Consider the following 26005-nt stretch of genomic DNA (forward strand, 5'->3'; position numbering starts at 1 on the left):
GCCCAAAGTTTTATGGTGGCGGAGCATATGGAGTGAAAAGTCTTATGGGTAGTTGGACAAGCCCGGGTTCGGTCGGGTCGGGTCGGGTCGGGTCGGGTGATGTGTTCCCACTTTTAGATTTTGAACTTTCAGAGAGAAGTACTGAGTTAGAGTTTGACTAATAAAAGGGAGCTTTTGACATTGTAGTAGCCCTTCAAGAAGATTCTAGAGACTAGATTTGTACCACCAAATATAAACAGATGCTGAAATTAAAAATTTAAAAATTTAAGTGTGAAATAATAGTATATGTAAAATATTAGATTTCTTTTTGCAATTAAGCCTATTGTCATATTAACTAAGATTATGGTACCAAAAGACCAACCTCCCCAGTACTAAAAGAACTAACCCAAAGTTTGTAAGTAGACTGTAGACCAGCAACTGGATGGAAATGGGCAATGACGAAGCCAACCAAAAACAGAAAGGCTTCTTGACAGAAAACTAATGCTAAAACTTTAACTACATGTAAAATCCCTCCTTCTCTAATTCAATTTCTGATGGTTGTCGTTTTCAGAGTGGAAATGAAGGCATGACTTGTATAAGTGACGACCCATTACTGTACCCCACTCCACTTTGCCCAGTCTACAAACTGCATGCCACCATAGACATTGTTGGCAAATCGCACACCGATTGTGAAAGCCATTGCAACAGGAGGGACCTGTTTTGCCCAAGGCGATCCTTCAACCACGCGTTCCAGTCCGTTGATGATTTGATATCGAGTGTTAGAAGATACAGCAAGAAAAACACCTGACCAACGAGGAGAACTATGAGCAGAAAGACAAAGTATGGGATTGGAAGAATAGGAGTTCATCATATGATTAAGAGACCATTCTACAAGTAGAAGGCAACAAAAACCAAAATGCACCTAGCTCATCCTTCAAAGAATCTATTGTAATGATGCATATCATTGTTAAAAGTAGTAGGTTGCACCCTTAAATGTTAACCTTAAATCATAGTATATCTACCAAAACACGCCGAAAACAGCACAAAAATTACATAACAACAGAATTAGATACCAAAGGTTAGAATACTAATACTGGATATAGGCTTGTTGGCTTACCCCATAGAGCAGCACTTTGCACAAGAGGTGGAACAGGAATATCCTCTTCTGATTTCTTAATGCTCCTGAAGACAAGGGGACAATGTAATAAGCAATTACCTACTTTGAACAAAAAAAAAAAATACAGGCAGCAGACTACACTAAGAAAATATCATAAGTCATTTTGGATAAGCAAAGATGCAACATCTCGGAAATGGATGTTAGAAGGAATAAGAACACAATATGGAAAAGAGGGCAGTCACGTGGGGTGGGAGTAGAAGTAAAGAATTGATATTTACAAGTTTTAAATCCTGCCAGTTATGCTCTCCAACTGCTTAGCACGCTAGAGGAACAAATATAGTCAATAAAATTCCCTATGAATATGATATGTGAAACACTGCATCAATATTGTTGAATTTTTCTTCTTTGGTAAATGGAGTTTCACAATAATTACATGATATAATCTGAATCTCAATTCAATGCTCACAGAGTCTGACAATCATTTGAAGTATGAAATAAATATTATATCCATCACATTTTGAACTTATGTTGACGTGTGAACAGAAACCCAGAGCAACCATCCAGGCAGAGAAACGTACCGCTTGGCAGTCATGATCAGATTAGCAATGCCCTGGCCGATGAGTCCACAACCGAACCCAACTGAACCATACAAGACACCCTGTATCCAGAATACACAATCAATTACACCAGTATCAGAAGTGAAAGAACAATAAACTACCACAAAAACCCCTTGGGGAAAAAGATTCCCAATGATTAAGAATGAAGTTATGCTCAAATTCCAAAACAGTAATGAAAATATTTCATCACATTGTTGATGAAGTTTATCATAAGAACCAAGAAGGGCAATCATTTTGAGGATTTCTGAGGAAAATGCAACTGCATAATTATCACTGAAGTAGGATAACATGCAATACCTTATAAAAGTATGTAGCAATACGCTGCTTCACAGAAAATTTACATCCTGGCCTTTCAGCTTCAAAAACACTGCATTGAAATGACTAATTGTGAGTGAAGCAAGAAATGCAGGTAAAGTTCTCACAGAGTCTGCAAAGAAGATACAACAAACTGAAAAGTGTAGATGAAATTCCACATGGCACCCATCCTTGGGTCCTCCTGTTGCACAATATGGTGTTTTCACAATTTTACATGTCATGATTCATGCATGACCGACATAGTCTATAATCCCTAAATATAGCATTGCTTCAATACTAACTATCAAGCAAATCATTAATGAGCTTGCGAGTGCTTTTAAAAGCCTATTTCTACAATTTCAATTGTACAAGCCCTTTTCAGTGCCAGTCAAGTGGTAAGTGGTTCGGTGGCGAAGGCTGCCATATCTCAGGCAAAAAGCCATATCATGACCCACAGGATAGCAGCCTAGCTAGATGGCACAAATAAATACCAAGTAACAGTACAATACACCAAACTTCTTTTTAATTTGACATCGGAAATAAGGGTTCATTTAGCTTCACAAGGAAATGGAAACATTTAGGGTCGTGCATTGTTGACTGCTGCATCACATTCAGGGATTCTAATACTAAACGCTAATCCTTTTGAAGATTACAGAGTCTATTAAGATTAGGGAAGTAATTGAAAGAATATAAAAGTACTGTCTGCTAAATTTAAGTGGCAACTATTGGAAGATAGAAAATATATGGGCACAAGATAATAAGAAACCTGCTAGGAAGAGCAGCACAAGCCTGTTGTAAATTTCCAAGAAGGCCACTTTTCACAGAAGGCCAGCCAATTCGAGCATAAGGTGCTAACATAGCAACCAAAGCAATATCAACAACAATACCAACTAAAAGATCAGCAGCATACAACTCAAACTCAGACCAAAAATCCTTTCCCCTTTTATGAACTTCAGCAAACGTTGCACAACAAGAATCAATAACTATCTGCATAGCACCCATATCAATTCAAAAACCATAACAAACAATCTAATCTGTTCTGAACTACATAAAAAATTTATATTACCTCAGTTCCAACTTTAAAAAGAAAAGAGGGATCAGCCAGCATTCGATTGCGCAACATAGTACAGTATTTCATCAAAAAGCCAAGTGGCCAAACTGACCCCTGCAATTCCAGCTAAAACCAATCAGAATAAAAGTATATATATATTCCTTTGCAGATTCTGGTATTGTTTTCTATTTTTAGTCAAACCCAGTGGACCTGAAGATCGAGGTAACGAAGGACAAACAATTGACGAATCCCAGTAGTTTTGGCAGCTTCAATCATATCATGTGGAAGTTGAACTCCACGCGTTTCTGCTTCCTTTATTATTTGTTCATATCTCATTATTGGACCAAACTCTTTCTCTTCTTCTTCTTCGTTATCACCGCCGTCACCTCCTTCACCGCCACTACTACCGTCACTGCCGCCATTACCGCCGCCGCCGCTAATACCCAAGACTCGATCATTCTCATGAACTGTATTAATGCATTGGAGTCTAGAAATGGAGTTGGATCGAGGATTATTAGTTATAGGACTAGGATATCTCAACGAAGTAGATACTTTAACACTCACTACATATTGTTTGATCGGACCGCCGCCGGCGGCGGCAGCATTGAGTTCGTTAGAGAAGTTATAACGAGATGATGAAGAAACTAACATTGTTATTGTTGTTGTCTTATAATTACTAGAAATGGAAAAGAAACAAAAAGAAAAAGAATTTACTTTTCAGTTAAAGTTTGATGAATTGGAAAAGCAGAATTTGTTTGTTATGTCGTTTTTGGGGGAAGCCTTAATAAACAGGCTTTTGAATAAAAAGGAAGGACGAGCGACAAAGAGCGAGCATGTGTATGTGCTGTGTTGCTGGCTAGGTTTTTGGAGCAGGAACATGGGAGCGAAAAGAAAAGAGGAAAATAACATCTTACAATAGAAACCCTCTCAATTATAATCCTCTAAAATTTAAAGTAGTTCAATTACGTCCATAAAATTTGAAAAATAGAATAATTATATATTTGGAGCTAACTCTGCTCATTTTATTACTTTTTTTTTTTTTTAATTAAGAATGATCCTATCCATTTTCCGTTGTTACATTGTTGAAAAACATTATAAAGAAAATTGATATTTTGTCGTATTCAAAAAATATAAATTAAAAATAATTAAAATAATTCTTTTTAACGTTTAAATTTAGTTATATCGCGGACCATTATATAATAAAATAATAGAATTAGCTCTATAAAAATACTTCCTTTACTTTTCATTCTTTAAAATTGTCACTAAACTATTTTAAAATTTAAGAATTTGATTATACTTTGATCAAAAGTAAGAAAGCCAATTTATACTTTTGCATAGAAATAGAAGGGGAAAAGTACAATTTATTTACATGCATGCCCTTGTTGCTGACAACCTGTATGGATGAAATTTGAGGAAGAATAGATATTCTCTTGTCGGAAAAAGAATAATACCTGTAATATTCAACAAATGAAAGAATGCATTAACCATCAGTGACAAATTAGCAGCGCAGTTTGAAATAAGAATTGATAAGTTGGGCAAATTAAAGAAAGATTAGAGAGTATGTATGCCAGGTGAACTTTCTGATATATTGAGTAATATGCCAAATTACAGTAATCACAAAACAATTCACAGATATGTGGATGTATATACACGTAAGAGGGGATCCCCAAAATGGTGAAGAAAAGAGAGGCTTAAATGTGATAAGGACATCCTTTCTTTCTTTTCTTTTTTTGCTGTTTCTTTTTTCTCTGTGATAAATACATGATGTATGGAAGCTCCACTCAAAATCTGGGATAGCATGCCTATAATCCAGATTTGGACTGGAGCATATTGCATTTTCGAATTTCTGTCATTCTGTGCAAACAACTCATCATTTACTTATCTCTCTAAAAGCTCGGAAAAGAGAACTTCCCCATTGACAAAGAAGAATGGTCCAGTTGAATGATAAGAAGCCGTGGTACTTTCCAGAAATCTTGATTAGATTGCTGCTCATTGAACACTTGCTTTTCTGCCCTTTGAATTTGTACTTATGTGTCTTTCGTTCCCCTGTGTTGACTCTCAAAACAAAGAGAAACTTTTCCTATGTCTAGAATGTCGGGATGTACGTGGTTGCTCAACTGATGCTCTTGGAGTAGCTACATTGCTGTCGACTGTAACAGGTTGGGCATCCGATGATCGTGGAAGAAGCTTGCACCCCATTTTCCGGGGAACCAAGCGAGGGGAGCTAAGAGAGCTATGTGATTTAGTCACTCTCTTCATCTCTTGTTTTATTTTACTAAATTCTTCTTCAAGCTCCCCAACTCTAGACCTCATATTTTCCATATGTACTTTTAAAACCTGGTTCTCACGCACAACTGTCACCCACCCATCTCTCTGTACTATCTGCCCTGCCATGTCACTTGGGACAGTCGTTGGACCTGCAGGAGCACTTTCAGCGTCCAAGACATGGAGACAGCCAGCAAGAGCAGTTCTCAGCTGCATCTGCTCAAAGAACAGGACTTGGAGAACCACTCTAAGTGGCAATCTTTCATTCTGGGAAGCATGTGCACAGGCATCAATTGAGAGTTTCTGGTAGTCAATGACATTGCAGAGTTCTTCCTTCTCTCTCTCAGAAAGCCAAGGATGCGCCTGCACAACCATTAGTGATTATGATCTATATATTAAGTAACAAGAAACTGTCTTAGGAAAAGGCTCAGTAAATTCAAACCTTGAAATATATGTCCAATGCTCTATATAGCCCGTCATGCAGTAGTCTTGAAGAATCTGGAAGGGCCTCTGCAAGTAAACACATCTTTCTGGGTTTCAAATTTACATCAGAAGCAACCTCCGCGATATAGTTATCCACCAATTTTGCAACTTTTCTTAATGGTTCAGATGATGGTGACGTTTCCAGGTCCAATGATGGTGGAGAAAATGATGTTATTGTTGAATCTGAAGTCATATAGTGATCAATGAGCCGTTCCATACAGTCAGTATCGTATAAAGTATCAGAATCCGAGTAAGTAGGGATAAGAAGACCATCGAGAGTTGCCATATCCAATTGCATCCCTATTCGCCTCTCTAAAGAGTCCTTGCAGGTTTGGCTGACACCCAATATCAGTGCAACACGAAGAAGTCCCAGTAAGAAACGGCAGAATGATTTCCCCTTCTTTTCCGGTAGAAGCTTTTCGATGGTTTCCAATAAAACCCTTTGATCAACAGCAGCAGGCGTCATGCTGAAACTGGCAACAGTTCTAGTTCTGCCACGTCCACTCTGCCACCGGCCCAGGCCTGGTAGGTACTTCCTAGCATAATGCATAATTGCACCCACAAGATTTTCAGGTCTTATACCCCTCTTTTCCATTGCATGGATTAATTTTTCAAACAAATATACACTCAGGTAAGATGTGTCCTCAAACCACCAGTCAGATTCTGTGCTTCGCATTCTTGCTCCAGTGTTGATTCCATTCCACAGGATGCTACCACCCGGACTCTGTAAGCTACCATACATCATCATGGGCCATCCAAATAAACTAGGATCTGTGCAGACCATCATAGATAAAGCATTCAGGCACTTGCTTACTATCTGGAGCTTTTCAGCCCTTGGCAAAACAGGATCTGAACTCTGAAGAGCCAATATACAGTCCTTCCAGTTGCGAAGTACATTCTTATGAAAGAAACTATCTGATTTTGAAAGCAAGTTACTTTCCCCAAACTCATCTGTCATTTCTAGGTAGTCTGCTGCACAGAAGACATTAACTATGTTTCGTGGCGTCAATTCTACCCGCATGCCATAGCAAAATTTTACTATGATCAAGAAAGTGTCGGGACCACCAGGGAATTCTTCAAGAGCAGTGGTGAATGCCTTTTCAAGGGACTCTTCACATATTCTTGCTATCTTCCCACATTTGGATACTAGTGGAAACTGCATAGTTGTATGTTGTTAGAAATCACAAACAGTTCCATATTCCAATTTGACAAGAATAAATCATTTCAGTATCAACAGAAGTTCTTAAAATAATAAATAACAAAATGCAACAACACAGAGTAAAGATTGAATCAGGTTTCATTCTCAAATACAAGCAAGCTGCAAAAGTCCAAAGAGAAAACATACAAGTCCAGAAATTTGCTGTTTATACTCTATAGTTGAAAGGAATCTGAGAAGAGGTTAATAGAAAACAGGGATCATAGTATTTTGATGTGGAAGAGTTAAATCAACCAACTCAATTATTTTGGGACCTCAATCATTTTATTCACACTCCAAATTTTTCACACTTGAATTGTCATTGTCATAATTCCACCACTGCTTGCTGAAAGATAATAAACATGCTTACAAGGCTACAGCCAACATCCATATAAATGGAACTTTGCTGAAGGATTTGATAAAAATGATTTAATAAATAAAGAAATTTAACCAATAAAGAAAGAAGAACAGTTATTGATTCCGCTGATATGCTACTACTAGATATAATTCTCTGATCTGAAGTTTAAGAAATCACCAGTCATTATAAAGCTTTCAAGCCAATCACCCATAGATTTAAGAAGGAAGACTAAGTACAAGGTGAATCATATTTAGCCAAAAAAAGAAAAACACTAGGTAAAATTGAAAAGCATAAAGATAAGCAACTTATTGATAGAAATGTAAATTTATTTTTGAGGCAATTAAAGAAAGAAGATAAACAAGTTACTCAAGTTCCCAAACCCTGCAAAAGAGTAAAAATTGCCTCACCTTGTGAAGGTGGAAGTTTATGCCATCTACAACAACGGTTATATCACTTGGCAACCCTGCATTGCAAAACCTGCCAAACCCAGCAAAAATTCACAACATTGAAAGTAGTCCTCCCAAATTCTTCTATAAAACAATAAACTTTTTCATCAAATGATCGATAGAATATCAACCAGCACATAAACTTTTTTCCTCCAAACCCTTCGAATTTCAAACTTATAACATGTTAAGATTACAATTCTGCCTTGTAATAAAACACCAATAACAAAAATATGCTCCAATTAAAAAAGAAAAAAGAAAAAAGCAATACCCATTAAAAAGAAAAAGAAAGCAGAAAACAAATGAGTCCATACCAGTCATTGCCCTCTTTGTGAAACCCTGTAGCTTTCCCTGCAGGGTCCATGAACAGGCTAAGAAGAAACAAAAACAAAGACCCAGTTTCTAAAATCCTTAAACAACGCCAAAGCACAATTGGGTATAAGAAGAAAAAGACACTAAAATTAAACAGGAGGGAAAAATCAAAACACCCGACAAGGCTGAGTAATTACTTCTACATCAAGGTGTTAAAAAAGGGAAAGAAAGAAAGAGAAAGACTTTAAAAAACATGAGAAGAAAGTAAGGAACACAAAAACATTTTCAAGTCTAATTGAGTCCACAATGCGACCGAGTAAGCAAACTACAGTGGGCCTTCTTTACAGCTAAGAAAAACACACACATTTATATATACACACACTATTGTGAGGAGTGAGGAGTGGGTGAATGAGTTTGTGGTGTGCCCATCAAAAGCCGAATTGAATTGTAATGCCCAGCGAAAATCTCAACAACGAGAAAACCACCAACCGCAAGAAGTACTATGGACCATACATTAAAAAAATAAAAATTGGACAAGAATATATGAAAGGCTTAATTATTAAATCACACCTGAAATTTACTCTCATGCATAAATTATAGACCTTGTTGTCTTAAAATCAACACTTTTAGCATTTTTTTTATTATTCTTTATTAGATTATATCCACGGTATCATAAGAAGCTATGGTTTATGCATATATAAATATTTTATTTTATATTTTAACGAATAATTTTTACATAATTTATTATTTAAAATTAATAAATATATATTAATTATCTATGTGATTTGAAATATACAGGTGATTTTAAGTCTAGATTATAAGAAAATATATATTTATTTGGATAGAGCTTGTTCAGAAATTCTAAGCTTCACTATTTGGACCAATTTCTAGTTCACAAATGAAATTCTTAAGAGGAGGTTTTTAACATATTTATGTTGATAAAAAAAAATTGGTTAGTTTAAGGAGTTAAAATATTTTATATTCGGAAGTAAGTACTAAATTATAGATAAATTCAGGTAAAACGCACATAAATTTCTTTTAAAAAATCGAATATAAGAAGTATGAAGAATATTTTATCCTGTGGCGATAGGTAAGAAAATCTTAAAAAAGAACACACACAAAACACGACACAGAAGCAGTGACAAATGGAAAGCTCTAATGGTAGCTTCCTTTTTTGTATTTTGAAATATTATCGAAATAGAAGGGAAAAAGGAAACGAAGCACAAGAAATTTCTTTTTCATTTTCTAAAGACTAATGGCCGGCTGCTAATGTCTAAAGCTTAAAAGCCTAGAATAATATTACAGATGGAAGGAAGCAGAAAGACAAGAGTAATGATAAGACAGGCCAAACAAGGAAAAAAAAAAAAAAACTGGTAAAAAATGAAAACAAAAATTATGCCTGTCTTGCGCTTTTTGTCGAACACTTTGCCTGCAATCATCATTCTAAACGCGTGCAATTAGGAGTGCTTCTTGGGCGATGTATGCCATTTCGGACCCACAGTTTACAAATTGTAAATTCTTCTTTGATTTGATTTATTCTTTTGAAATGATTAGTACACAAAAAGAAGGTTGAAATATAAGAATTTGGAATGGAAGCTTCACTCTTCTCTGGTAGAAAAACACACATGGCTTTTATTCTTCTCTAAACACAAAAATGGATAAATAAAAATAATAAGAATTTTTGCCTTAGTAAATGGCTAATAAAAAATACCAGTGGATCCGAATTATATAAATATATTTATATAATAATAATTATTATTAAAATGCTAAAATTATATTTTTAGTTATATCTTTTAAATTTATTTCTAAATTATAATAAATTGACAATCTTAAAAATAAATATTTTAAAATTATTTTAGATTATAGCCAGCTCCAGTTTCGAGATAGTTCTGCTCTTCGCTATATAAAATAATTATATTTATATAAATTGTAAATAAAATAATATAAAAATGATTGAAGTACATTATTGTCAAATTTTTCTTGAAATTTATTTTTGCCATACAAAAAAGGTAACAAAGAAATGGTGAGGAAGTTTTAGAATAATGGTCTTTGAAAAGCACTTTATGTATTTTCACAAAATGGGTAATGAGCGCTAGGGAATGGGAAAAAAGAAGGCAAGAAAGGCACTTGTTTTTGCTTTAATTATAAGGTTGGTAAAGGGAATAATTGGTAGAATTGGAATGATTTATATTGAATGCTGGTGGCTGTGTTATAATTAACAGCAGTTTATTTGGTTTTAATAGATGCTTTTTGTAAACATAATCATAAAATAACATGAACTTAAATAATAATAGCCATAAAAGGTAAAGGAAAGATTATCAAAAAGAGATTACCCCAATTGTTTTGTTTAAATGCCCAAAAAACACAATAATAACTCTAATGTTACAATTGATTCTTGGTCTTTATTGTCTGTCTTAGTTGATTTACTCTAGTAACTATAGACATAGTGTAGTAATTAGCACTCGAAATCGACTTCATCAAAGAGCGAATTCTTCGTTTTCGTTTTATTAGTTAAAAAATATAAATTATATTATCTAAATAATATCGAGTCAACTCTATTAAAATATAAAATTAGATTCAGTGATGTAATACAAAAATTAATCAGTACAATTTCATAGATTAATCTTATTAAATCATGATTAGTTTAGACTCAGCTAGAACCCATTATTTAACATTATGTTCTTCATTAAAAGACAAGACAAGACATAGAGAAAAAGATTGAGTAGACATGCTTACTATAGAAATAAAGGAATCTCTACCAAAACTTAAAGACATATAGTAGTATGCAAAATACATGTATTAAGACAAAACAAGTATTATCAGTGACATAATCTTCTCACCACATTTTTATTTGATTAATGATATTGTTTTCATTGTTCTTCACAGCTACTACAAATAATGGCCAATAAAAGCATTCAAATCCTCAATAATTGGACTTCATCAAAATACATATTCACAACCTAATTAATAATAACCATACACTAACTACACCTTAATTAATACAAACAAGGAATCTAATTCTCTCATTTGTACCTACTCTTAAGTGAGAACCTTAGCATATAGGCTCATTCAGTAGTGCATCAATTCACCTCGGCACTTTTTACCATTAGATCACCTCCTTTTAATTATACCCTTTGATTAATGATTGATCACCTACCAAGGAAGTAAGCAAATAAAAAAATAAATAGCTGGATATATCGCCATGAAAAAGTTGGTCCACATTTGTTGGAAGTTATTATTTCGTTTTGAAATTAAAAATATTAAGGTTTTGAAATCATGGAATTGCCATCGAGAAATAGATTGATCAAATGTTTGGTTATGGGATCAGGCAAACCAAATTATGAATATTCTGTATAAATTATTGTCTAATATGTATATCTCAACAACGACGGTTAATATGTAAAAATTATAAATAATTAGGTCCAAGCACAAAAAAAAAAAAAAAAAAAAAAAAAAAAACCCATTAAATAAGAGGCACTAACCAAATAGCAACTAAGAACAACAGAATAAATAAATAAAAACATGCTGATTGACATGTTCATATATTCTTGTATCAAAATGCTTACCTATTAAATGTTATCGTTCTTGAGCTAAGGTATTAATTACAAAGTTTCCTTTTATGTTTTGGTAAAAAGGGTGAAGAGAAAATTGGACCATTGGCTGTCTACATCATGCCACCTAAGTTTAAATAAAATTATTGATGAGAAGCCCACTTTGATTCTCAGCAACAACCCAATAAATGGTATATTGATGTAAAGAAGATCCAAGGTTGTTACCAGTCAATTTGACAGAGAAGAAAAGGAAAAAAGAAAAAGAAGAAAAAAGGGCATTTTTCTACATAAAATAAAGCAAAGTGAGGCCTGAAGGTGGTGCATTATGTCATATATCTATAGCAAGAAAGAAAGAGTTAGACACACTGAAAGTGTTTGGTGCTGGCTTCATGGACCATAGAGAATTGTTGTGGTTTATTCAATTTAGACAAATAGCCTGCAAAATGGAAGATTCTTAAAAGTATAATCTTAATTTCCTTTTGGAGTTGATGACAGAAAAAATAAAGAGACACCCACTAGTATTAATGGCACCAACCTTGGACCCCTTAGATCTTACATAAAAGTAAAATGAATATTAATGGGAACACAGTCACACATCCTAACTTAGAATCTTCAAAATCATTAAAAAGCATTGGAGCCAAAAATAGGATGGTTTAGAATAAGCAATTTAGGAAGACTCGGAAGGGAGAGCATATAAATTGTACTTATTGGCTGTAGTATATAGATAATAACATATACATTTTATGGCTCTAAATGTGAATGATGGGTCCGGCTAAATGTAATTGACCCTTAAATATGTTTAATCTAAATTGGTTTGATTAATTCTGTAACATAATAAAGAAAATTAAGCATATGCTGGAAAGTGCATCTAATATATTCTAATGACTGAATTAATCATAGGAAAAAAATGAGAGAGAAAAAGAAAATGAGACTTAATAAATTTAGAATAAGTGAACTTCTTTTGAGTGAAATATTTCTTTCCTTATACAGGGTTAATGAGAAATCATTTTGTTATAATAATTTTCTTATTTGTAAGAGAATATATAACTATCAATTCTCAATTTATTCATAATTTTTTTTGAAAAAATCAGACGCGTTCTATTTAAATTAGTAGTATATTATCTCTTTTCCTTTTTCAGAATGAACAATTTATCTGAATTTCGTAATAAATTTGGTGCCTAATTAGAAGGTTGAAGTTTGGCCAATATATGACAATTGCCGACTATAAATGAAGATACTTTAACTTTGACGTGACATTAAATCCAAAAACATTGGGAGAAAAGAAAACTTGAGCAGAAAGAAGAAAATAACCTTTGCCATGGTTATTGTGGTAGTGGTTTTGTTATATCTGGGATCATGGTATGGGCGAGGTCATGATGTTTCATGCCTATGGGCTCTTGTCACTTCTTAAACAAAAACATACAATGGGCCAGTGCATGGAACAGGTTAAAGGCAATCAAGACAAGTCCAGATGGAAGAAACAGCCACAAGAAGAAAAGAAGCATCACATGATTGAATTTTGACCAATGTGAGTGTAAAAAGAAAAAGAAAAAGATATGGTGCAAGCTCTATTTCAATTCAAGTCTTAGTACTTCAAAACATCACAACTTAAATCAAATAAAAATTTCAGTTCACACGTTAAGAAATATTTTCTATTTTAGAATATCCTGATCCTGTTTTAAAGTTCGAATGAAACATTTGAATGACATGTAATAATGATAGTATGAGGCATAACTGCTATTTCTTAAACATTGATCTTATAATATTGTTTTCGTAAATAGAGGGCCAAATCCAAAAAAGAAATAAGCCCAGATCCTTCAAATGGAGAAACGAGGTCAAAAAGAATTGCACCAGACTGAAGACACGCGACTCTTACAAGATATGCATATAACGTACTTCTCATAATCCAAATGTTCCAACTAGATGAGTGAAAAGATTACTGAGCAAGCGTCCCGTAATAATAAGGATAATAATGGACCTTGCAATGCATACCAAACCGAATACCTATCCAAAACATAAAATAGGGGAAGAGTTCGAAAGATACAATGTTTAAGTATCACCCATGTTTTGGCCTCAACAAATACTGCTTGCAACCAAAGCCCCTTAGTTCCAACTAACTATAATCTTGAATGTTGTACAGTTTTCTCTTTAAAAAGAAAAGAGAAGTCAAGATTTTGGGAAGGAGAATTACCATATGAAGCAGAAAAGCTTGGAATTTATAAATAATAATTAAACAAGAGCCTGAGAGGGTCAACAAATTAATACAACACTTTCCCTTGAGAAACAAAACAGAGGAATGCCAAAGCTAATCCCTCCAAAGAAACAACATCAAACTTTTGTATAATGCCCCCATTATGTCGGAGCCCAAGCTCAAGTAACAGATTACAGCAACAAGATATCATTTTTCCTTTTTTTTTTTTTTAATCTACCAGAAGAACCTAAACATTTTCTCAAGCTTAATATCATCATGTCATCCCAAAACACAGTTTGTTTTCCTGAGCTACCGACACTGTGGAAAGACAAAAAATTCTGTAGCGTATATGGTACCAACGGCTAAAGATACTTAAAAAAGATTTCCCTTAACAAAGAATTGGAACTCATGCTAACAAACAGAACTATCCAACATATTCCCCTTATCCAAACATCTAAATTCCTTAGCTGGATGTTGGCTTTGCAAGCACCTTCTTAATTGCCTCTGCATATGTCCTGTGTTGGTAAGTGAGGGTTGATTCAAGCAAGTCCCATAGGGATGTCTTGGGGTTCCAACCTGTGGGCAAAATTTGCAGTCAGCAAGTGTCAAAGTTACCAAGACACATGTAGAAACAGAAAATGAAAAAATTGTGACTAGAGAACCAAGGCATACCAAGTTGCCTATTGATTATGGTCATGTCTGGAATTCTCTTGTCACTATCATCATATCCCTCGCCATAAAATTCTTTTGAGGATATATCAACTGTTGGCACCTCCAAAACAGGTTCCCCGCTTACCTTTGAATAGACCTGTTAAGAGAAAGCAAAAATCATTCCGGGATCAGAAGAATGCACTTAAATCCATAGTTCACATATGACAAATTGGCTTGGGTAGAACTCATTTCCAAAAGCTAGCTCAAAGGAAGAGGATGCCCAATCCACATATATACAAATAGCAGCCTACTAACTAGACGATATGGGATAAATACAACTTCTAACAACATACAATATGAATTTTTTAGAATTATCCCTCACCTCTGTCATCATCTCGGCAAGCTGCCTGACTGTAACTTCATTGTGAGGATTTCCCACATTAAAAATATGACCATTAGCTCTGGCTGGGTTTTCCTACATAAATAACCACAGCATTTAGCCACTCCATCTTTATTATGAAGACAGGAAAAAGTGAACATGAAGAAGAAGTTACTTATACATACAATCATCAACAGAACAGCTTCAATGGCATCCTTGATATAAACAAAAGTTCTCTGGGATTGGCCACCATCCACAAGCTTAAGTGGCTCACCACGTAGAAGAGCCTGGAGCACATGAAATGGCACATCACAATCAAACAACCCAAAGAACCATAAAATGCAATTAATTCCACATGCTTTTAATTCATGGCAGGAAAACCATAACACTAACATTGCTAAAGCATGCCAGGACCCTGGGAACACCCTCACTTGGGCCATCAATGCCAGGAATAAAGTCCATCCTAGGTCCAATCCAATTGAAAGGTCTCACAATGGTGAACTCAAGGCCATTCTCTGCACCCTCAGCTGTAATCATGAATAAGCAAATTAGCAAAAGATTCTGCAAGTTACAAGTATCCCAGAAACAGCTTAGTACAAAGGACAAGAAAGATTACCATATATCAGCCTCTCAATCAGTTGCTTTGCACATGCATAAGACCACCTCTGCTTCTCAATGGAACCAAAAATGCAAGGGGACTCATCTTCTTTAAGAATGTAGTAAGCAGGATCCTACCATAACATACAACCACCCAAACTCATTTCCATTGACAATTTAAAGACAAACAACATAAACTACAGCCAAAGCCTAATTTGTAGCATTGTAGAAATGCTAAATTATTAGAAAGCATAAATAAAAACAGATATTTGCTAATTCCACATAAAGAGTAAAAGCAACCCTGGGATCTAGCAGTTAGCAGCTATATTTGTATAGCAATAGGAGAAGGCAAAAATTAAGAATTGACAATTGTTAACCTAGTTCTGACATTTCATTCACTCTACCAGAGGCGGATTGACAGTTCTTCTCAATAATGCATATAGCTATGAGGAACAAGAATCCAATCCAAGATTTAGTTGATAACCAAAGAACTCGAAAAGTATAGACCAAATGCTTTTACATCTGTCTGTATCATACAAGTACTGTAGCTTAATGCTTGGAACATGAAACTCGATCTCATTTCATTGTCCTGGATTTGTCATCACAAATCTTTTAAAAAAAAAAACTCACTTAACCATATAATCAACTTCAGAGAACAAATGCAAATATCATATACACAGATCAAACTACAATTGTCCTACTCTCAAGGACATAATTGAAAATATCTAAACCAGCAACAAAACCAATGCCACTACAATACCATGTGTATGAAACAATAATCTCCAATGACGCTGCTAATATATTTTGAACTCAGTTCCTCTTGTATATCTTCAGCACAAGCACTAAATACTTTTGGACTTCCAGGAACAAATGCTTCCAGACAGCTTAATTAACCCATCCTGGGAGAACACCTATGAGCTAAGTGTATTTAAGAGATTACTCATTTTTATAACTTTGAGGCTAGAAGAGATCGATCTCTAATTGATTTATCTTTATATGGAAACACAATAAAATCATCCCAGTGAACAAATAATAAAGAAACTTGTTCAATAACTATGACTTCAGAACATTTTAGATCAAGATCTAATCACAAATCTGATACTACACTCACATCAAGACACTCTCCACTGACACCGCAGGCAGATCGTTAAATCTGACAATCTAAACACAAATCTGATACCCAGGAAAAATAAGACCTTAACCACACAATGTCGGTGAACAAGGCAAATAGAAGAAAAATGAAAAAGCGAAAACGAAAGGTTACCTGACGAAGAGGACTATCCTTAGGAAGGAAACTTCCAATAGTTTTACCATAAACCTCACAAGTTGAGAAGTGAATTAAACGTTTGTTATTCTCTGAACAGTACTTTACCTACAAATACAAATTCTAATATCAATATCACACATCAATTCCAAACAGTTATAACAAATTAACAACCATATCTTGTCCATTCCTACTTGATCTCATAGAAAATAAACAATAATACAAAACAAAATCAAATAAGACAAGAAGATTAATTAAAAGTGAAAAAAATTACCACAGGCAGCGCATCTATGAAATTGCTGTAAATCGTATCCAAAGGACGCGTATTATAATCCGCCGGTGTGCAGATCGCAGCTAGATTTATCGTCTACACCAGCGTCAAAACGATAAACAAAATCACATAAAACGCAAATAAAAATATTGAAACGAAAAATGAGAATGATAACCAGATTATTCCACCACATTAGCGTCAAAACAACAAACAAGACACACAAAACGGAGAAAATTAACTAAAACGCTTTTAAAAAGTTAATGATAAATCCACCACATTAACGACAAAACGACAAAGAAAAACACTAAAAGAACGCAAGAAAGATACCAGATCCGCCATCTTGATAAGGCCTTCCAAGCGAGAATCATGCTTGATATTAATACGGTGGAACTGGATCCGGCCAGCCCAAGGTAAAGAATCCGGTTCAAGAAGGTGCTTGATCTTGTCGTTGTAGACGTCAAGAGCCAAGATCTTGTGCGGCGTTTCGTTCAAAATCTTTTCACATAGATGTGACCCTATGAAACCTCCTGCACCGATCATGCATATAGTCATTTCCTTTATTGGCCTCCCATCGAGATCCACTCTATTCGCCATTGCCGCAGAACAGCAATCAAGAAAAAAATAACGGAAATGTAACGGTGAAGGCTAATGTGCGCCGAGGGGGTGTGATATTAAGAAGAAGAAGAAGTGGAAGAGAGGATCGATGTGTATAGAAAGAAAGGAGGGAAAAGGAAGTGATAGATAATATATGACGAGTGATAGAGAGAGACGGAGAGGTGTAAATTAATCTGGGGATCTTAAGCTGTACTCGCGAGTCAGAACGTGTGTTGCACTCGCTATAGATGAGTGACACGCGCAATAGTAGTAGCAGTAGTAGTATGGTCTGTGTAGTAGAGGATTGTTTAGAGAGGGATTTTTGAGATTGGATCGGTTGATAATGGTAATGAAAATTCTATCCGTGTTTCCTACTCCGTGGCCAGCTATTAAAAAAGGAAATAATATTTGAAGGGGAGATCTAATTGGGATTTTGTCTCTTTGGAAGCATAGTATTAGTAAGTAGAGTGTTGCTTCTGTTATGGCGATTAGGAAAAAAGAAAATTATAGTAATTTTTATAAAACTACTAACATTTATGTTTGGAGAAGATACCAAAACCAATTACCAAAAGTGTTCAATTAATTAAATCAAGAGTTATTTTATTCTATTTTTTTGAAAATATTTTGGATGTGATATGAATTTTGATTTATTTTAGTGAATCAGAAAGTAAATTGAAATAAATAAAGCTAATAAATTAAAGTGAAGTATATATATATATAAGAGTAATATTTTATTTTTTAAAATTTAGCACATCTCTACTAATGTAGTATATTTGCTGATATGATTTTATTTTAATCGATGTGACGTGTCATTTTCTTTTCTTTTTCCTATAAGCACCACATCAATAAATTTGATGATGCTATAATAATATATTGCACATATATATTGATTTATTAAAAAATGAATTTATTTATTTTGTATTTTTCTCTGACGTTAATATATTTTTTAAAATATTTATAATTTAAAATTTTAACATTTCAACAGGTATAATATATTTTATATCAATATAAAACGGATAAATTACAACATTTTAAAGTATTAAACTGTTAAATTATATGATATAAACATAAACTTTTTACTAAATCACTTGTATTTTTATATGCGATAAATATATAGAATCTTATACGGTGAATTTATGAACTAAGAAGAAGAATTAAGTTTGATGGGTAGTAATTAAAAGTGGTAGTATAAGATAGTGGGATCACAAATCAACTGGTGGCACCGCAGATGCTTACAAAGAAATAATACTATGCAATGCAGTGGCCAATAGCTTTAGGATGTGACTTAAAAGGGAAGGAAGGAAGGAACATTGTTTTAATTTCCGCGTTTAATACAACACAGAGATATGATTAACGGTGGCCACGCGGTTTAATGCTGATTGCACATGTACACACCATTTACTTATTTCTTTTCAATTACAGAAAGGAAAAGTAGAGGTTGAAATTTAAAATTTACATCCTAGCTCCTTAGAGTTTTTCTACTAAAATAAAGACCTTGTAATTATAGACAGTATATTTTTAAGATTAAATGTGATTTGTCTTTTGCATATATGCACTCGATTTAAAAGCTTTTAACAAACAATTTACAAATTATTGCTAAAAAATGAAGGATAAATAACATTAGAAATTAAAAAAAAAAAGAAGAAAATAAACAGATTTGACATAATATATCCATAGATTAGCTAATAACTAATAAAAGAAATCCAACACAAACCTATAATTCTAATTTAAGTTCCTCATAAAACATGTTCAATATTAATTTAAGGTAGAGATAAGTTATTAATATTGTGGGATAAAAGAGTTATGCACTATTAAAATTGAAATTCACCATATATAATACAAGTATTTCTTACATACATATTTTTCTTTTTATTTATTCCATGCCATACAACTGTTTTAAAAAGCATAAATCTTTTTGCCTCTATTTGATAGCGAATAAATCATAAGCAATTAATGCAAAGAAAATTACAGAATCTATTTGACAATGTATGAAAGCATTATGAATATATGTAATTTTCACAAAGATATATATCCACACAATTAAATAAAATAAAAGATAGTAAAACACTATAGAGAATTAAGAAAGAAAAATAAAAGAGAAATAGGTTTTTTCATGAGAGATTATTAAAGCTGTTTTTTCTTTTGCAATATATTAAGGTATTGTTTGGATCAAGGAATTCTCAAATTTATTATTTAATTAAGATTAATAGATTTAGAATTTATAAATTTTGTAATCTCATCATTTAATTTAAATATAAAAATAATAATTTTAAAATAAAATAAATTTATTATGAACAATATTGAATGAAAAAGTATTATAACGATTCATCATTTTTTCAAAATTATAAATTATAAATTTTTCTATTTTCTAGGTTGAAAATTAAAACTCAAGAAAAATAAAAAAAATAAAAAAAAATTTAAATTTTTTTTTAAGTTTATACTACTTTGTTACTTGTCAAATAATAAATTTAAACTAAACTCTTAAATTTTATAGATTTTTTATTTAAACTCCTTTGATCCAAATGAAGTATTAAGTATATATTATAGTTAAATGCATACATTTTTTTACAATTCTCAATACATTCATACAAAATCACAAATGATTTGGCCTCCGACATATATAACCAATTCATATGGGTAATTTGCACTACCATTGTTTTGTTGAAGTATGGGTAATTCTTAAATTTTATAATAGTATAATTAGATTTTTAATATTTAAAATATAATAATTACATTCTTAAATCAATTGTATCTATTTTATTATATAATAATATGAAACTCACTTAATTTTATATGCCAAAATTAACTATCTCGGCACTTTCTAATTCATCATTTTTAAAATAATTATTTTTTTCTTTTAGTATAGAAAGTAAATATTATTATTATTATTAACTAAAAATGAATTATTATTTTTAATAATATATTTTCTTTAATCTTAAAAATAAAATTAAGCTATTTTCAAATTTAGGAATTTAACTGTCTCCTAGTCAAATATTGAGGGGCTTAATTGACACCTTTTGCCAATGAAAAATAAAAGGGAAAATGGGTTAACTCTTTCCCACTTGGTTGTGCAGTGATCACTCACTTTGTTACTCATAAAATCATAGTGGGATTAATTTATTTGCACAAAGCACAACTCTGCCATCAAAATTTTACCAAATAAAAAATTAGTGAGTAGAGACCAGAGAAGTTTCCAGAGATAGGCAGGGCGAGTAGTAGCTGGTTTCCTACCCGCAAGAGAGTATGAGAAAACAGGAAGAGTGACGTGTCGTATCAATTGGCAACCGTGTCATGTGAGTAGCTTCCTACCAGTGAGCTGTCTTTCTTGTATTCTCACGTGGCTCTTCTTTTTTATTTTTCTACACGGAAGCTAAGATTCTTTCCCCACTCTTCTTTTGCACGCGCTTTCTCTACGATGAAATCTTAATATTATGCATGGCAATGTAGAAACGGAAATTGATTCTTTATCCAATACCACCAGTTTCCCAATAATATTATTATTGGACAGGTTAACAGACAAATTAAAATTAAAAATATGAGTAAATTATATATAAAATTGATCTCTTTAATTTAAACTAACTTTAAATTTTTTAATATATATTTTTAGTTTTATTAAAATATAAAAGTGTTTAACCTCTATTAATTTTAAATTTTATTATAAATTTACTTTAGAAAAATCCAACCAATTTCTTTTTCAATTTGAAACCCATAATCAAAGTTGTGCTGCTAAATCAAATCCTTTTTTTAGTTTTCTCTTTAAATTTTAGTAGTAGATATTCAGCTAACAAAGTTTTATAATCTTTTTATAAAAGAAATTTTATAATTTTTAAATAAATTAAAATATTTACATTAAATCTAACATCATACTCATTGAATAAATAATAGTTATTTTTCTAAATTTATTATCTAATATAATTTTACCATTAAATATTAATAGTTTAATTTTGTATACGTTATATAATTAGTCAGTTGATTTTTTTATTAATTATTTTTAAATTTATAAAATAAATAATTATTTAAATATTAATTATGAGCTAGATTCTAAAAGAATACATTTCTTTCATTAAAAGTTAAAATTTTAGATAAATTTATCTTAGCATTAATTTCAAATATAAGATTAGTATAACATATATGCGTTAGATTAAAATAAAAGAATATATGACCTATTTTATTAAATTTTAATTTTTAGATAATTTGATTTCAATAATTTTTTAGACCTTATTTAATTTAATTTTTACTAATAATTTGTGATTAAAAATTGATGGTTAACGAATAATATAAATTTTTAAAAAAATATTATTTTTATTATATTTTAACATATTAAATTCTAAAATATAGTTCAAATTAAAATTTAATATATTTTTGTATATGTATGTCTGCATATTGGTAATATATTCTTAATTTTTCTACAAAAAATTGAGTATCTATAAATTTATTGTAATATTAATTACTGTCAAATATATTATATCAATTTATTAAATATACATACAAATATAATAAATAATTTATTTAAAATATTTAATTAAGTGGGAAGTAAATTTTAGTTAATATAAGACATGACAAAAAAATTATATACTAAAAATATGCTAGTCAACCATCAAAATAAAAAATATGAATTATTTATTAGTTTTATGATTAATTTAACTTAGTTTTATTAATTAATAATATTTAAAAAATAAATATTTAAATTTTATTAATGATAATATCTGAAAAGATAAATATTTTATTTTAATCTATTAATAATTTAAAAGTATATTAAAATTTTTGTGTAAATTATTAGTTGTTTAAATGAATAACGATGTTTAGTGATTAAAATTTGAAAAGATAAATCTAATAGTTAGAATTGATTATTATATCGATATTATATGATACCAAATAATGATCCTGTAAAAGAAGAGATAAAAAAAAAGTATTTTAAAGAAATTAAAATTAATTAAAAAAATTAAAATAATTATGTTTTTTTATTAAAATTATAAAAAAAATAATCAATTAAATATTAACACTTTATTAAATAATTTTACACACTTACGTCAATTTTATTATCTATAAATTATGAGTTTGATATGTTATAATTAACCCTTAAAGATGTCCTCTTACAAACACTTGTTTTTTAGGAACATGTCAACATTTCATTTAGTCACTTGGTCATCAATTATTTCACATGGCCATAATTTTAGAAATAGATATTCAAATTAGATGATAAAAAAGGGAATACATCAACCCACATGATGGGCTTGTTGTTCTGATCTTTTTCCTGGTGGGGTTTTCCTGTCCTCTTTTGCTCATGGAATCGTGCACTTATGCTTATCTTTTCTTTGGTGGAACCACAAGGATCATCTTAAGTTATTTCTTTTTATAGGATGAGCAAATAGAACTGATTCTGAAGATTTACTATAACTCATGCCATTTACTTCAATATTTTGAAAACAGTAAGTTATATTTGGACTTACATATATAGTTTAATAGCTTTTAAAACACTCATGCAGTGTTGGGCAGTCCATTAAGCTGATAAATAATACATTATGTACATAGTAATAATGTGATACAATCATATGAAAAAGAAAGATAAATAATTTTTGTGGGTTAATAAAATGTGATCTAATTCATTGATTACTAGCTCTCAAAGTTGTTATGGCCATGTAATGAAAGAAATGGTCATTACAGAGTGTGTCCATTGATTCCTCGTGAAACATAAGATGCAATTGCAAATAGGAAATATCTCTTACACAAGAATACAAAGGGAGGCACCAAGACTTTTTAGACGAAACGAAGAACCCTCGTTGGAAGAGATCTAAATCAGGTGACACAACAACCGGCATAGCTGCTGCCTATGCTAAATGCAGTCTCCATTGGGATGATATATATGTTTTTAATTTTTTTTTTTAATTTTAAATGAAACAGGTCGTTGCTTGCTCGTTGCCAAAGGAAAATATGTACCAAAAAGAAATTATTTTAAATAAAAAATATTATATATATATATATATATATTTTAAATAGTAAAAATATTACTTTTAAAAGTAAAAAATCTTGAATTTAAAGATTTTTTTACATTAAATAATATTTTTATTATGTATTTCGTAATTATCACTGCTCTTATTTTAAGGTTTTCTTAACATAAACTGATTAGGTCATTTTTCAATCTGTTATTTTTATTTGTTTAAATATTCAAGTAAAAAAAGATATTTGTTATTATATTTCTGTAATTTAAAGATATATTTTTTTTTTCAAAAAATGAGTTGCATTATTATTGTTCAGAAAAAAAGGAGGAGGAAATTTTGCATTATTTTAGAGCAATTCGATTAAAAAGAAGATGTGATTATATTTCTTTAGCAGTAAAATGGCCCACTGGCAGGTTTGATTAATCGGCACCGACACTAAAAAAAAAGGGAGAAATGAAACTACGCGCATGGCACGAGCGTGTGGAGTGTTTGGGAGAGAGGACGTTGGCCGTCGGTGTTGCTTTCAAATCCGTTAGGAGCCGTATGTGGCGTTAATAGTTGAGAGTTGAGACTAGATACAGATACAAATTTGACGCCCATGCCTCTTGTTTGGCATGGCAATAGCCGCGTATGAATTTAAGCCATGGTCACGCCCACGCCTGTTGCTTGGCATGGCAATAGCCGCAGTATGAATTGACTATTTGGGCTCATGCCCTTGCTCACGGGGTGCTTTTGCGGCATTTTGAATCTCGCTTGCCAAACTAAGAACCAAAAGAGCTCTCACTCTTTAGGCCTTTTGGGCCTCGGACCTTAGTTCTTCAACATTTCACTTCAACTAGGTTGGGATTTAGGTTTTATAGCCCGTAAGTATGTTTTGGGATGTCCATTTCCAAAACAGTAATAATCTCCACTTTGGGAGCTTTTCCAAAAGGTCCAATGTCCCATTTGAGAAAAGTAAAAGTACAAGGAAAATACTTAAGGTTTTAAAATGAAAAAAATAAATTTAAAAATTTTGTGCATTTATATTAAAATTTTAAAATAATATTTTACCACTTGTAAGTATGTCATGAGACACTTTAGATCAGTAGTTAAAGCAGAGTAAATTTATTTAGACGAGAAAAAGTGAGTATAATAATTCCTTATATATATTTCATGTTAATGTTATCCTAATATGTACATGTATATTTTTTGATATTATATTTAAGTATTTGAATCTTTCATTTTTTTTAATATTTGGACATATATAGTATTTATTTTGATTGGATTTTTTAAATGATTTTTTTATATTTAAATATTTATAATAACATTATTTTGGAATCCTATTAGTTTTTCAAAATATAAATAATAATGCTATTTTAAAAGGTAAGATATAATCCCTCATAGAGTCATATCTATCTCATTCTCATAGTTTTACGCATTAAACCATATTTATGCTTTTTATTTTTCATAAGGAAATATAATTTTGTTATTAACAATAATAATAATAATAATCTCATAAAGGACTGTAATACGAAAATTGAAGCTGCATTGAACCGCCTCTTCTCTCTGATGGCACATCGTAAAAGCTTATATAGTAAGTGGAAAAGAATAATAATAAAGCAGCTGCTAAATGTCATTTCCAATACAAATTAATAAGCATTTTTTGAGCACTTATTCCACTACAAATGCTAGTTTAAAAGGATATTTCTTTAATAAAATATTTGGCATCAATTTTTTTATGCATAGCATCTCTATTAGAAAAAGGGTAATTATCTCCACTGATTAAAAAAAGAAAAACCCAAGTATACAAACTAGTTAATCATACTATGTCAGCTTTCTATTGTTTAATTATATAAGACTGTTATTATTTCAAGTGGATATAATATAATGGAGAAAACAATGGCAAGATTGGATTCTTTTAAAGAAGAAGTTATGAACATATGTTAAATATGCTCAAGCATTATTTGAGACAAAACTTACATTAATTTTAGTTGATGTATAAGAAATTCAACACAAATGGGGTCTAGCTAGTTGTGTTTGATTTGTCTTCTCAGTTCTCAGTTCTCAGTTCTCACCTTTTACTTTTTTAATATCATTTCCTCCCCTTTTCACTATTTTTCTTTTCCATGTTTCCTTCACATCTCTTCCCTTATAAATCCAAAATCTATTTGGATTGTATTGAAAAGACTGATTGTGCGATTAATTATATGTTGACAGCCATAATAATTGGAACCTCTCCAGAAGTAAAGAAAAGAAAAAGAAAGTAAAGAACTTGTGCACCAAAGGAAAAGTGATGAAAGAATATGAACTGGTAATTGTCAATTTATACGAATCTTTTTATCCAAAAATAAAATAATTATTAAATTAATTAGTTGGGATACCGTTCGAATTTTTTCTTTCTTTTTTCCTTTAAAAGATGTAATTTTCTAGCCCAAGAAATGATATCATTGTTTGGTCATGACTGTTGGGGGAGTA

At 31.7% G+C, this 26005-nt stretch overlaps 3 protein-coding genes across 5 annotated transcripts; all 3 read right to left on the reverse strand.

The window, feature by feature from the left end:
• Nucleotides 1-263: 263 nt before the first annotated feature.
• Nucleotides 264-4062, reverse strand: LOC8266993 (protein RETICULATA-RELATED 1, chloroplastic). Its single transcript, XM_015724356.3, has 7 exons — nt 3269-4062; nt 3074-3172; nt 2774-2994; nt 2011-2080; nt 1675-1754; nt 1097-1161; nt 264-783 (listed from the first exon to the last, which is right to left on the reverse strand). Exons 1-7 carry the CDS (start codon nt 3707-3709, stop codon nt 590-592), a joined length of 1170 nt encoding a protein of 389 aa, XP_015579842.2. The 5' UTR covers nt 3710-4062; the 3' UTR covers nt 264-589.
• A 561-nt stretch (nt 4063-4623) lies between these two features.
• On the reverse strand, nt 4624-9782 carry LOC8266992 (BTB/POZ domain-containing protein At3g44820). 3 transcript variants are annotated; one of them, XM_048378527.1, is made up of 5 exons: nt 9514-9782; nt 8117-8153; nt 7767-7836; nt 5766-6962; nt 4624-5686 (listed from the first exon to the last, which is right to left on the reverse strand). In XM_048378527.1, the coding sequence occupies exons 1-5, from the start codon at nt 9554-9556 to the stop codon at nt 5117-5119; spliced, it is 1917 nt and encodes a 638-aa protein (XP_048234484.1). In that variant the 5' UTR covers nt 9557-9782; the 3' UTR covers nt 4624-5116. The 3 variants fall into 3 exon arrangements, with proteins under 3 accessions (XP_048234484.1, XP_048234485.1, XP_002527435.3); XM_048378528.1 differs by having other exon boundaries at nt 8117-8173; XM_002527389.4 differs by lacking the exon at nt 9514-9782 and having other exon boundaries at nt 8117-8838.
• Nucleotides 9783-13860: 4078 nt separating this feature from the next.
• On the reverse strand, nt 13861-17744 carry LOC8266991 (UDP-D-apiose/UDP-D-xylose synthase 2). The gene is made up of 9 exons (XM_048378011.1): nt 17346-17744; nt 17022-17114; nt 16748-16855; nt 15503-15617; nt 15280-15413; nt 15072-15173; nt 14890-14982; nt 14529-14664; nt 13861-14432 (listed from the first exon to the last, which is right to left on the reverse strand). The coding sequence occupies exons 1-9, from the start codon at nt 17610-17612 to the stop codon at nt 14320-14322; spliced, it is 1161 nt and encodes a 386-aa protein (XP_048233968.1). The 5' UTR covers nt 17613-17744; the 3' UTR covers nt 13861-14319.
• Between the last annotated feature and the right edge of the window lie 8261 nt (nt 17745-26005).

Source organism: Ricinus communis, chromosome 8, assembly GCF_019578655.1.
Source record: "Ricinus communis isolate WT05 ecotype wild-type chromosome 8, ASM1957865v1, whole genome shotgun sequence".
In the NCBI taxonomy this organism is placed as follows: Eukaryota; Viridiplantae; Streptophyta; class Magnoliopsida; order Malpighiales; family Euphorbiaceae; genus Ricinus; species Ricinus communis.